Source organism: Eurosta solidaginis, chromosome 1, assembly GCF_040869045.1.
Source record: "Eurosta solidaginis isolate ZX-2024a chromosome 1, ASM4086904v1, whole genome shotgun sequence".
In the NCBI taxonomy this organism is placed as follows: Eukaryota; Metazoa; Arthropoda; class Insecta; order Diptera; family Tephritidae; genus Eurosta; species Eurosta solidaginis.
This window is the reverse complement of record NC_090319.1, coordinates 38,054,426-38,068,446: the sequence shown is the minus strand read 5'-3', so window position 1 is coordinate 38,068,446 and position 14,021 is coordinate 38,054,426. Positions and strand designations below refer to the sequence as shown.

Below are 14,021 nucleotides of genomic sequence, written 5' to 3'. Positions count from 1 at the left end.
TAAAATGAGGGAATATGGTATGGTAAGGGAAGGGAGGGAAGCTTACTTATACATATACAAAAGTAAAATGTATAGAATAATGGTTATGAGGTCGGTTGTTAATATATTCCACCCTCCTTTTCTGATGGCACACACTCCAAACACAAAACGAATACAAAAAAGATTTAAATTGCTTGCGACTTGTGGCAGCGCAAATGGTGCTTAGGGGTGGAAAATATGACACACAGCAAAAAGAAAAGAAAAAAATTACAAAAAGCGCAAAAAAAAAAAAAAATAATAAAAGAGAAAAAGTAGAAAAAGAATGAAAATGTACAAAAATGAAAATGAAAAATCAGCGCACGCGCAAAACGCGTGTCAAAAGCTGAATTACTGAATTATTAATTTGTTTTTATTGTTGTATTTTTTTGAGCACTTTTATCCAGCCATAAGCATGCTTATGTATGTATGTATGTATGTATACATACCACCTATTTTGCATATTTCCACGACAGCACAACTAAACCGATTTTATTTTAATTTTTGCTTTTTTGCGCTCTCTCTTTATATTGCAGATTCTCTAAAAACGCATACAAAAGCGCCACTTTTTTCGCCCCCACCCAAAGAGTATGCAAAATTGGGACAATATGCAGACTGCTGCTACTGCTGCTGCAACATATGAGCAGCACAACAACAACAACAATAACAATTGGTATAACAGCATGTTTGCACAAACGGAAATAAAAACGGAACCGGATACGGCGTTGACGACGACACAGCAAAAATCGTCTGCGAGTAGCAACGATGTAATGTCACATTTGGAAAATTATTTGCGACAACAACAACAACAACAGCAAGTGCACCAACAACAACCTCAAACGCCACAACAAATGTCTACAGTGGATAGCTTATCCGCCGTAATGACACCCTCACCCAGCAACACTGATAGCCTGCAGCAGCTTGTCTATGATAGTGGCATGCAAACACAACTGCTACAGCAACAACAATATCAAGCGCAATTCCAACAAGCACAACAAGCTGCCGCACATAATCAAGTTACCTCAACAACGCCGCATTTACCGCTCGGTTTCAATCCACTAACACCGCCAGGCCTACCAACTGCGATCATACCAACGATAACACATTTCTATCATCAACAACAAACGCAGCAGCACAATAATGCACGCCACAATGGTCAACAAACACCAAGTCCACAACCGCCGCTGCATGCAATCTCACATACACATGCCGCGCATCTAGCACAACCGCCAACAACGCCTATGGATTCGAGCGAGAAATTGCAATCGGCTTTAACGCCACGTAATACCCCACCAATGGATATTACACCACCAAAATCGCCCACAAAATCACAAATCGCACATCTTGCCGAAACCATGCAGCAAATGCACCAGCAGCAGCAGCAGCAGCAGCAAGATAAACAAGCAGACGATGCGCAATCGGACACGAGTGATGATATGAAGTACACAGCCGGCGACGAGTTGGATGATGATAAAATGATACGCGAACCTATTTATAATTCGCATGGTAAAATTAAAAATTATAAATGTAAATCATGCGGTTTAGTAGCCATCACGAAAGTGCTGTTTTGGGAACATGCGCGTACGCATATGAAACCCGAAAAGATCTTACAATGTCCGAAATGTCCGTTTGTTACCGAGCTCAAGCATCATTTGGAATATCACATACGTAAACATAAAAATCTGAAACCATTTCAATGTGACAAATGTTCGTATACGTGCGTGAACAAGTCAATGTTGAATTCGCATCGTAAATCGCATTCGTCAGTCTATCAATACCGTTGTGCTGATTGTGATTATGCGACGAAATATTGTCATTCGTTTAAATTGCATTTGCGCAAATATGATCATAAGCCTGGTCTAGTTTTGGACGAGGAGGGTTTACCAAATCCGTCGGTGGTAATTGATGTATATGGCACGCGTCGTGGTCCGAAATCGAAGAGTTCGGCAGGCGGCACGCAAAAACGCAGCGCAAGCAGCAATAACCACACGAGCTTGGAACGTTTGCATGCGGCGAAGTCTATGCAACAGTGTCGTGAAGAAAATAATGGTGCGGAGTTTAAATTATCTGCTTCGCAACTGTCAGCAGCGCTACAAACATTTTCAATGCCAATGCAACAGCAATCACATCAACACCAACATCAAATGCCCGTATCACCAGCGAAGAGTCCAAGCTCGCTTTCGTCATCATCAGAGCGACAAACAACGCGTACTCTCTCTCAGCACCAACATAAACAACAGCAAATGCAACAGCTTACGCACGCAACACACGCAAAGCTGCAGCGTCAGTCAAATATAAAAAACATGAATCCAACTCAAGCCGCTGCTGAGCAATGCGCGATCACAGACGCAAAATCAACAATGTCAAATTTATTACCACCACTTGCAACAATTTTGCAGCAAAATCCTAATATGGCTTTCTTTCCTTATTGGAATTTAAATCTACAAATGTTGGCTGCACAGCAACAAGCGGCAGCTTTAGCGCAAATGCCTACAAATATGCGCGAGAAAGCTTTACAAGATTTACAAAATATGCACTCAAATAAAGACACCACCTACAACGTACGCTCACCGCAACATGCTGCTGTCAATAATGAAATAAGCGATGATGATAATGATGTTCATGCTACTGATGAAGATGATGATGATGTTGAAAGTGTTGATCGCAAATCAACAGATTCTGCAATGGATCTTTCACAAGGTTCGCCGTTAAAAGAAGATATTGAACAGAAACGCAGCACTCCTGCAGCAGCTTGCGTCAACTTGAAGCTGCAAGAATTAAATAATGATACACCAATTGTAAGCACAACAAACGGCGCTGCAAGACGTAAGGGACGCGTACTTAAACTTGATGCTACATTGCATGTGAAATCGTCATCTGCTGAATCGCTCGTAAGTGAGGAGGAATCAGCAAAAATTGCGCCTGAAATATCACCAATTCCAAGCATAGTACAATCAGCAGCAACAGCCTCAACAAAAGAAGAAGAAGTCGCAAAGTCAGCTGTTGTTGCTATGGATATGGATAGCGCTGCAGACGCGTTAAAAGATAAAACCGTAGTGAACACCGCTTGCTCTAGAAATACGAGCACAAACTCTACCGCCTCATCTTCGGGCAATAGCTCGAATGCTTCTAGTACGTCTTCAAATACATCATCGTCGTCGACTACAGCAAATGGGCCGCCAGCGTTGGGCACTATGTACGAATGCAAATATTGTGATATTTATTTCAAAGATGCTGTACTTTATACAATTCATATGGGCTACCATAGTTGTGATGATGTTTTCAAGTGTAATATGTGCGGTGAGAAGTGTGATGGCCCAGTAGGACTATTCGTGCATATGGCGCGTAATGCGCACTCATAAAATGTTGTGCATTTGGTGAAGGTAGTGAAGGGTAATGCTTGATCTTTTCATACACACCGAAGGACTAATTTTACTACAAATTGCGGTTATAGTGTAAGTCTGATAAACTCAAATTTTCAGAAATATGTAATCTTTTATTTTCGTTGTCTTGTACGCTCAACCGAAATTCGAAAGGCAACTGAACGTCGACTGGTGTAAAAGTTGCCTAACGCTGCGCGTAATTTTTCATATTTTTATTACAAAAAAAAGTATTTATTGTCGTTGTATATAAATTTTGTAAATAATACTGCGAACGTAATTGTAATTCTGTATAATATATTCTAGGTCACATAAATTTAAGTAATTTAAAAATGTGGTACTTATTCCATGTAAGAATTTACCTAAAGTTAAGACTACAATAAATATTAAACAATAATTTAATTATAAAGTTACAATTAAAATAAAATATTTATTTTTATATCATAATTTAAAGGCATGAAACTAAAAATAAAAGTATTCAGTGTAGCATATTTTTAACAATAAAACAAGAAATGTATTATACGAAAAATATTTGCGTTCCCCTTTAAGCTCGGTGTCCAGCTATGAAGAAAAGTTCAAAATCTAACAAAAACATTATGCGAACTAGGGCAGAACTATTTCATTAAGAGAAGATACTAGCTCTAATTTTGTCTCCTAGCAGTGCTTTTAACTTACACTTGACAATGTGGTGTCCTACGAAACGGCAGTTGTCCCCCTTTTCAAATATTTTGAACGCGTTCTTTTTCAATCGTGGCTGGTTCTGAAATAGTTGATGCGTTTGAGTAATTAATTTAAATTCATATAGCGCAGACTTAAGCGTTTTTACTAGAAATGTGGCTACCGACTCTACCACCCTGCATCCGATTAGCAACAGTTCGGAGTTAGTCATTAAAAATGTAGTGCGAAACTGGTACTTTTCGCTGCAGAGTTCTTTCGCATCGCTATACAGAGTAAGACCCAACGGGTCTTTTCGGACTTAAATAAAAAAAATCTAGTTTATCTGTTTATGCAGCCCTGATTTTGCACACTGGTCGAACGTCTCATGGCTAACGCGACAAAGTATAATTCATTGTTTAGGTGTAATGCAACTTCTTTTTTGAGTACTTACAAATTGGCGGGACGGGACCTACTTGTTTTATGCCGACTCCGAACGGCATCTGCAAATCAGATGAGTTTTCCCTGAGAGCTTTTCATGGCAGAAGTACACTCGGAGTGCTTGCCAAACACTGGCCGAGGGGTGACCACGTTAGAAAAATTGTCTTCTAATTCAAACAACCTTTTGCTAAAATTTTGATGTTGCTTTGCACGGGGCGTGAACCCAGGATATTCGGTGTGGTTGGCGGAACACGTTACCATTACAACACGGTGGTCACCGTAAGCAATACTACATTCGCTAGTTTCCGTACACGATCTCACACACTCAATCATTTAGCACCAACTACTTTGTGAACTACGTCAAATTCCATATATAAATTTTTAACCAACCATTTTATTGGATTACATGGCGAAACCCTATAAGTTGGGGGCAGAACGACATACATACAAACATAAGTAAAAATTCCTTTTACTTTGTTTTTGTAATTCGATGGACTAATGTCAAAATAGTACGGCGCCGCAAGTTAATGTGTCAAATCATAATAAAAAAGTACCAATCAGCTGATTTCGGGCCGTCACCTGTTTGTTCCTGTACGATTATTTCTCCAATTTCTGTTGAACGTTAATCGAAGTCGTCATGGAGACTGAGGTAAAAATGTGTCGTGGTTCGGCCAATACCTCAAAAAAGAAAAAAAAATCATTGAAGAACAAGCGTTTTCTTAGGTTAGGAACAAATTGAGACCTAATTGCCCAATTCATGTAGTGGTTTCAGGTTCAAAGCATTATAATGTATCACAATAAACGAGTCGTATTACGAGATGCGACAACTTTTTTGTGTAGCTGTGTAATTTGTGGCTTTTAATTTTTTGACATTAGTTGTGAGGGAGATCGGTTTTGCTCCTTATAATATCAGTTATATGTACGCTTGGAAAAATATAATTTAAATAAGAAATTTAGACAGACCATGACAAGTTAAATTTTTTTTAATTAAAAAAAAAAAAGTATATATTAGGCGGAAGTCCGAAATTTGAAAGCAGTTGGAAACTAACTTCAAACAATGTGGAAATTTGTTTGCTTATATATTATTATTTATATTTTTTATTTTTAATTAAAAAAATGATCTTATTCCTAAAACAATTTAGAGACCGGTTGACAGCTGTCAACTGTCAAAATTGTATTAAATCTAAAATTTGACAGCTGTTAGCTGTCAAAACTGTATTTAATTTCAAAATTTACACTAACACTCTTAATCAGTAGCGTTAAAAAAATATTTTATTTACAAAACCTTTAAAAACTGCCAACTTGTATTTCATATCTTTATTCAGCTTTAAAGTTTTATCAGAAAGCTATTACTTTTTGACCACTGTGCGTCACAGCAACAGGAATTTTAGCTGCAACTGCTTTTTTTTTTTTTTGAAAATAAATCCACTCATCTGTTCAAGAAATATTTGTTTATCTTATTATACCTCGAAGCAAAAGTACCGTTCAGCATAACAAATGGACAGGTAACGGTAGGCAGACACACAGAAACCAGGGAAATTTCTTTAGCGCTGGATACAGAGCTTAGATAACTACGATATTTTATATAACAGGTATGTGGCTTATTCCATCTCAAATCTAATAATGGCGACAATCGATTACTTGCGATTTGCATGAGTTTAATTAAAACTAATCGGATAGATTTCTTTGTAAGTTCAAAATTAATTAATTCTAGAAGTTTTTATTTACTTTTTTTAAATTAAATTTAAAACTTAAAAACTGCCTCTCAAGCCCGAATTCAGTACCAGGTGTTGTTATCCCAACAGCTGATTGCTTCTTCTTGATTATTTTCCATACAACGCCTCGTACTACGATATGTCAGTTAATCGAAATCAATGAAAATTTTCTTTTGACTTGACATTCTTCTGCACAGCGAATTGGTTGAATTCGCTTTGATACCACCTGGTATGGATTCGCCTTGCATCGACTGCTGAATGCAATATTAACTTAACTCGGCTGCCATTTCAAAAACGTCTTATGTCAGAATTTGTTTAAAGAACGCGCTGCTTCACAATTCGAAAGCGCCTTATCCGAGCGAAAATTCAATACATTTGAATTTTGAAATAGGGCATTTTACAAAAACTAACTGAGCTATGCGTTTTCCAACTGGTAGACGAGATATTTGTTTGTTTGTTTGTTTGTAGTTTTAAGTTGATTCCGTTCATTTATTTGAATGAAAGACTACCTTGGCCCGGCTTACTTAGAAGCTATAAAGCCATAACTAATTCTTAATTTGTGAAATCTTTCAGAGGTTTGATATCTTTAGCTTGCTGTACAGTTGCTCCACCAACACACAGGTAGCACACTAAGGCCAGAATCATGTGCGTAGGTTTCTGCGTAATTGAGGCTAGTTATGTACACTTAAACTTTGTATTTCACTTTAACTTTCTCCGTTAGTTCACTTTTTTGTAATTTCAATTTTCCCGTTATGTGGCGTCGCGCCATTTCAATACTTCCTGTTGGAAGTGCAAAAACTTTCCCTAACTCCAGTTTAGGGAAGCCTTGCACATCGCAACTCCGCCAATTCGCAAGAATGGAGTGCAGGTGCCACCCTTAGGTCCATTTAAGATTTCGGCTCAACCAAGTCAAGCCCGAAATTATTTGGTTGAGCCGAGGTTAGCACTGCACAACCATCCCGACGAAAGGACAAGAACGGAATGCCGGTAGACGAGATAGGGTGATATTCCACTCAGCAGTCGATATGTTGAAAGCATTATTTAGGGGCAGATTATGTATAACGCAACGAGTCATTTTTTCTCGTGTGAGCCAAATTTCGTATGACATAAGAGCATTAATTCACTTCAGCGAGTGACAGTAAACCTGAACGCCATTGTGAAAATTTTGATATTTTATAGTGGTGGACGTGAATGTAAATGACTGCGATGCGAAATGTCACGGCGTCATACATAACTTGGCCCTTAAGCCGTCTAAATCGAAAAGTATCAATTTCAAGCATTAATCGTTTTGAGATTCAATGACCCACAATTATATGCACGAATAATAGAAATGAATATACAAATATAACACACACATGCATATAAACTTTTACACATACATACATGTAAACATCGTACTTACATGCATATTGAAGTAAAAACTATTGAAATAAAAAGTTCGAATTATCGAACTTGATACATATGAAGTTTTCATGCAAAGAATTTAGTCTCGCAAACCAAATATAGTTTATTTTTTTAGATATTAATATATTTAAGCATCTATTTATTTATTAGAACATACATACTCATCAGTGTAAAAGTAAGTCAAGAAATTTGTAAAAAATTTCTGTAATCCATATTTATTTTGTTTCCATCCTTATTTTAAATTAAATTAAATTATGTTTTTTTCATAAGAAAATTGTGCAACTTTAAGAGTATTTATGTATGTATAATAGCAAATGTATGTACAAATAAATGATTTTTAATGAAATAAAGAATCTTTCGTAATAAATAAAATAATTCACACAATATTTTTTTCTAGTTTAACTTATTTATTTACTTTCTAGTAACATCTTTGGTTGAAAATGCAAGAGAAAAAGTCAAGGTAACACCACAATTGAATTTGAGCCCTGAAATGACTCGATGTGATATCCTGACAAAAGTTTGCTAATCTGGCAGCACACCTTGAAAATATTGTACTGAGTTTTCTGGCGTTTTCTAGTATGACAACAGAACTTATCGGAATGCGGAGGGGGGGGGGGGGTGCACAAGTTGGGGAAAATACGTGCTGTCAATATTTTTGTAGAAAACAACTCAAGCTTTAAGTATAATACATTAGGGTGTGCCAAGGAATAGCAAATTTTTTTTCACTCTCTGTAGAAACTTCAATAGCGACGATACAATTTGGTTCGATACATTTTTTTTTTGTTCATAATTTAGTGCTGAATATGAACCATGAATTCATTTTATCAAACAAGAAAAAAGTCTTCATACTTTGCATGTCAAAAAAAAATTGTTAAAAACTTTAATCCTTGTGTTACTTAAAAGGCAAATCATCAAGTTCCATAGAGGAACTCTTAAAATTAAAATTAAATCCTAAGCCTCTCACATACTTTTTGCTTCGATATATTCTTTGATATTTTCGTGTTAGACCGGAAAAAATATCGCAATTCTTATGGCACACCTATTATACGTACTATGTAAATACATTTTGGCAAAAAAGTAATTTGGGTTACAACATTTTAAAAAATTTTCAATTTCCTCCAATAAGTGGTGTTCTTCAAGGCTCTCAAAGTTGGCATTTGAACCTTTTCGATTGGCCCAAAACTCTTATAATCCAGCGATTCTTCAGTTTTGGAAGCAGAAAATAGCCGGACAGGGCTAAGTTTGGAGAACATGCTCAATGGGGCGATATATCATAGAACACCAGTTTTATCTCCGCGATATGCAGTCGTTTCTGCGTCAAACAACAATATCGAATCTGCCCAAACGAAAGGAAAGGAATGTAAAGGAAAAGAAGGGAAAGTAAATAAAAAGTAAAAGAAAGAAGAAAAATAGAAAAAAGAAGAAGAAATAAAAGGAAAGAAAAGTTAGAGAAAGGAGAGGAGAGGAAATAAAAGTAAAGGAAAGTAAGGGAAGTTTGTTATAGAAATGAAAAAAAGAGTCAAGAAAGGAGAGGAGAGGAAATTAAAGTAAAGGAAAGTGAGGGAAGTTAGTTATAGGTGTTTTATCGACGAGATATAGACAAGTTTTTGTTATGTTATCGAAGTCTTATTAATTTGCCGTCTATAACAGAGCTAACTGATGAGTTATCGATTTCTTACCGACGAGTTTACGGATTTTTATCGAAAAGTTATCGATTTATTATTGAAAAGTTAGCGACTATTACGGAATAGTTATCGTTATTATAAACAAAACAATATAGATATGTTATCAAATAAGTGATAAGTGATCAAGAACTTATCAAAAATCATTTTGGAGTGGTATTAATTTATTATCGGCGTTTTATCAGTCTGGGATCAAAAAAGTCTCGATAATATGTTAAAAACCTATCGATATGTTATAGAAAAGCTATCAATTTGCTATTGAAAAATTGCAGATCTATTATAGAAAAGTTATTGATTTGGTATCAAAAAACTAGCGATTTATTATCGAACATTTAGCGACAAGTTGTCAATATGTCATCTATTTACTGTCGAAAAGATATTGATTTGGTTTTGAAAACGTTACCGGTTTGTTATAAAAAGTGATCGCAAAATCTTTAATATAAAATTTATGACACATCTGCAACCCGTCGACAAAAAGCCGATAGAAACCAATAAAAAGGGTGAGCGATAACAAACCGATAACTCGACGATGCTTATTCGCTATCGATAATAAGCCGATAAAAGAGGGATACAAGGGGTTTTTGTTGTTGTTGTAGCGATAAGGACACTTCCCGAAGATCTTGGGGAGTGTTATAGATGTTGATGGACCTTTGCCGGATACAGATCCGGAACATTCCGGTAACAAGCACCATTAAGACACCAGCCCCACCATCTCAGGAACGATTTAGTATGACCACATGGTACCTTCAAGGCCGTCCCGTCCTCCAACACCCTAGATTCATGAGGAACTTGGGGCCGCCAGAGCATCGGCTGTTAACGTAATAGGATTCGCCACGGATAGATGAGGTTAACATTTGGATTGGAGAAGCTGTCAGCCCTATTCTGCATTTCGAACTGGATTGGAATTTATTCGATTTGGCAATTTTAGTATTCTGTGTTCCAATCTCTTTCAATCCAACTTCGAATCGTTCGATTTTGTGTATTCTGCATTTCGATCGTAGTTCCGTTTTTTAAGCAAATTAGTTGGCGGAAAAATATTTTCTTTTTATTAATTTATAACAGAATTTTAACAAAAATGTAAGTAAAACTTGTTAAGAAACGTAGAAGCCTTGATGATGATTGCTTTTTATATGTTTCCAGGTCAAAAACAACATGTCGATGTCGAAGTCCTTGGACGTATTTGCCCCGCAAAAGTATCTAACACATACTTGAAAGCATCGTTATTAAGTCTGAAAGTTTTTTTTGAACCTAAATAAGAAAATAATTCATTAACCTTTACCACTTTTAAGTTCAATTTCTTACAATTCGTCACTCATCTCAAATGGATTACACAAATCTCGCAATATTTTCCTTTCCATTCTCGCCTGGCCATTTTCGTATGCGTTGCTTTCCAACTCCACAAATAGACAGCTATAATTTGTGTCTGTTCGTTCGGTTCAGTTATATGCCAAAGCAAGCTGCCGGAGTAGAGGAAGGTGAAGCGAAAACGTAAACAATCCTTGCGGAAAGAATAAATAAATCTTTATAAAGTATTATAGGCCAGTAAAATGAAATTAGAATTCATAAAATTCAGAAATTGTCAACTATATTCGTGCAGGAATCCGTTTTAACAAAACTTGGTGGCCACGGCAGGGAATTGGCCAAAAGAACGACAAAAACACGCTTACAATTATAAAAGCACTTCACTCAAAAAAATATAACACTGCGGCAATATATTCAGTGTTTTTTACAAATTTTCTTTAATTTATAATGACTTTTTCCGGTCAATTTATTTATAGAATTAAATTTTGGTTAGGCTTTTTTGACCAATGTATTTTAGATGCAAAATAAAAACTTTATTTCATCTTTCTACCCGATGTTTCGCTAGTCTCTCTAGCTTCTTCAGGGGGATATATATTTATATTGTTTTAAATATTAAATTATTCTAAAAAATATTATTTGTACCATTCTTTAGTGGTATCCTTGTCATACTCTTTTAAATATTAAATTATTCTAAAAAATATTATTTGTACATACATATGACAAGGATACCACTAAAGAATGGTACAAATAATATTTTTTAGAATAATTTAATATTTAAAACAAAAAAATATATATGCCCCTGAAGAAGCTAGAGAGACTAGCGAAACGTCGGGTAGAAAGATGAAATAAAGTTTTTATTTTGCATCTAAAATACATTGGTCAAAAAAGCCTAACCAAAATTTAATTCTTTAATTTATTTTGTTCCAATGTTCACACATTCCGTACAAACAGCGGAATTCGAAAAACCGTTTGCTCTTCCTCTTCTCGTTACGATTCCGTCGTAATGCAGAATACCCAACTTCGACTTAAGCGGAGCGTAGAACGGGAACGTAATCGAAATGCAGAATAGGGGTGTATATTTTATGGTGGCAACACCTTGAAAGGTTTGCGCTACACAACCCCTTGAATCAATTTGTTATTTTAGTCGCTTCTTACGACAGACATATCTAACCGCGTATATTCTAAGCCCCTAACCCGCTGGGAGCTAAGAAACAAATAAAAAGTCTCAGCGATAACAATCCTATAAAAGAGGGATACAAATCGATGTTATGAACAATACGAATATTGTAAAAATAAAAAATTACTACAAGGCGCAAATACATTAAAAGCCGAGCTTTTTCTACGAATTTTCGGGATGCAACCTACATGTTGTATGTCGACTCTAAACGGCATCTGCAAAGTAGATAAGTTTTCACTGAGAAGCTTTTCATAGAGCTACTCTTTGCCAAAGGGTGACTCCGCTTAAAGAACCTTCTTTCTAATTGAAAAGCCTTGTTTCTAAATATTTGATGTTGCTTTGTTCAGAAATTGAAACCAGGATCTTCGGTGTGGTAGACGGAGCGCACTACCACCATACCACGGCGGTCAAAAGTATGAGTCAAGTGTCATACATTAATTTAGCAGCCGACGCTTCGGAGCCCCAAGACTCTCATGGAACTAGGAGGTTGGGCTGAATGGGTTAGAAGTTCAATTTAGTTACATGATACAAAACCTGGGAGGGGTGGGGGTTTGGTTAGAAGGGTGGTGTCGTTACAATAAGAAAAAGCCTATAACATAACAATAACTTGTCAATAACTGTTGCTGCCTATAAGAAGCCGGTAAATTTACCTACGATTAACTAAACTAAGAACTTAAAGGTCGGGTTAAGTCAGAATTCAATGCAAGTTTTAAAGATCTTATTAAAATTTTTTAATAAATGTTTCAAAATCAAAATGAAAAGAAAAACACTATTATTGACACAATCGTAGGTCCAAATCAAGAAACAAAAAAATTTCACATCTTTTGGTCATAATTGCTTGACATTGCAGCTGAGGACAAACCGCTGTTTCCTCCCTCATAAATTATTACATATACATACTTGTATGTGGGTATGTGTGCACATTCTGCGAAACTAAAAAATAGACCATAAATGCGCATGCAACAAAACCAAAATTACACCTTTTCATATTATCCAACCAATTTTTTTTTTTAGTTTTGTTCTTGACGCTTTTGTTGTAACTTCATTTCCGATTTGCCATATTCTCATTGCGACTATTGGATTTTTTTAAATGGGGTACAACAAATTGGCTATTCGTTTTTTTTCGTCTGTTCTTTCTTTTCTTATTGTATCTACGTTGAACAATGCAAAGTTATAAAATCCCTCAGAAACAATCCACAATCTGAGATAAGTGAAGAAAACAAACCAAAAACTGCAAAAGACGGCAAATAAAAACTGTGTCCATCTTCTCAATCAACTTTTTCGCTTGCTCCCAGAGGTCACAAGCTGATGTGGTTGACGTTATGTCTTTGTTGTTTGTGAGTGTGTGTGTGCGACTGTGCTGCGTGTGTGTGTGTGCGTGCAGTTGTTGCTATCATCTATTCGCATTTATTGCAGTTTCATTTTTTTTTTACTTTGTAAGTTGGCAGTTTGTGAATGTAAAGTAGGGGTCAGAAAATTCGTCCATTCATTTGTACTAAGGAGCAGCACTTCAAGCGCACTTCAGCCACATGCCAACTGCCACATTGAGACAACGACCCTAACGAGCCAAATGAGCCTATTGTACGAGAAATCGATGATTGAGCAGATGGATGATGGTGGAGTTAACAGATTTTCTTCATTTACTGACCGTTAAGAAAATTTTTTCTTAAGTTTACCTGTGTGTGTATTATGTAGGTGTGTGTGTAGGTACATATGTACAATGAAAATGCACATATAATTATTATATTGTAAAAATTACTTTAACTCAAATAAAAATCGTAAATGCATTAGCATACATGTGCACACATACATATACGAGATAAGAAAATATGAGTTCGGATGAGACCGAACGTAATATACTCAGTTGTTTGGCTTAGTAACGACGAGGAGCTCTCCGTTTCTTTAAACGAACCGGTTTCTTTTTTGGAACTGGTTACATTTCCAAATCGACTATTTTTTTGGAAGCGTTTACTTTTTAATTTAATGAGGATCGGGAAACTGCTGTCGTATAAGATCTTGAAGATGTACTTCGGCCCAAAAAGGTCCCATTGTGATACTACGTGGATCTTTCCCCTACTCAAACCAACAGGTCGATTCAGCAAACGCCAGGAATTTCTTAGGTTCCAACTTAGCCAGATCACAAAGATCGTCAAAGAAGGGAGATCCAGGAGAGTTCTTCCTCTTGCGCCAAGGCGCAGGACAATCGGACAGAAAATGTTTGACTTTTTCTATCTGCTATTCGTCTTTGCAG

General features: G+C 36.3%; 1 protein-coding gene across 1 annotated transcript in view; it reads left to right on the top strand.

Annotated features, from left to right (window-relative positions):
- Positions 1-7,954, top strand: part of hb (hunchback) — a 45,948-nt gene extending 37,994 nt beyond the window's left edge. The window contains exon 2 of the mRNA XM_067787121.1: positions 552-7,954. Within this exon, the coding sequence (XP_067643222.1) occupies positions 606-3,377 (2,772 nt within the window). The 5' untranslated portion in view covers positions 552-605 and the 3' untranslated portion in view covers positions 3,378-7,954. The remainder of the gene's footprint in view (positions 1-551) is intronic.
- Positions 7,955-14,021: the final 6,067 nt, after the last annotated feature.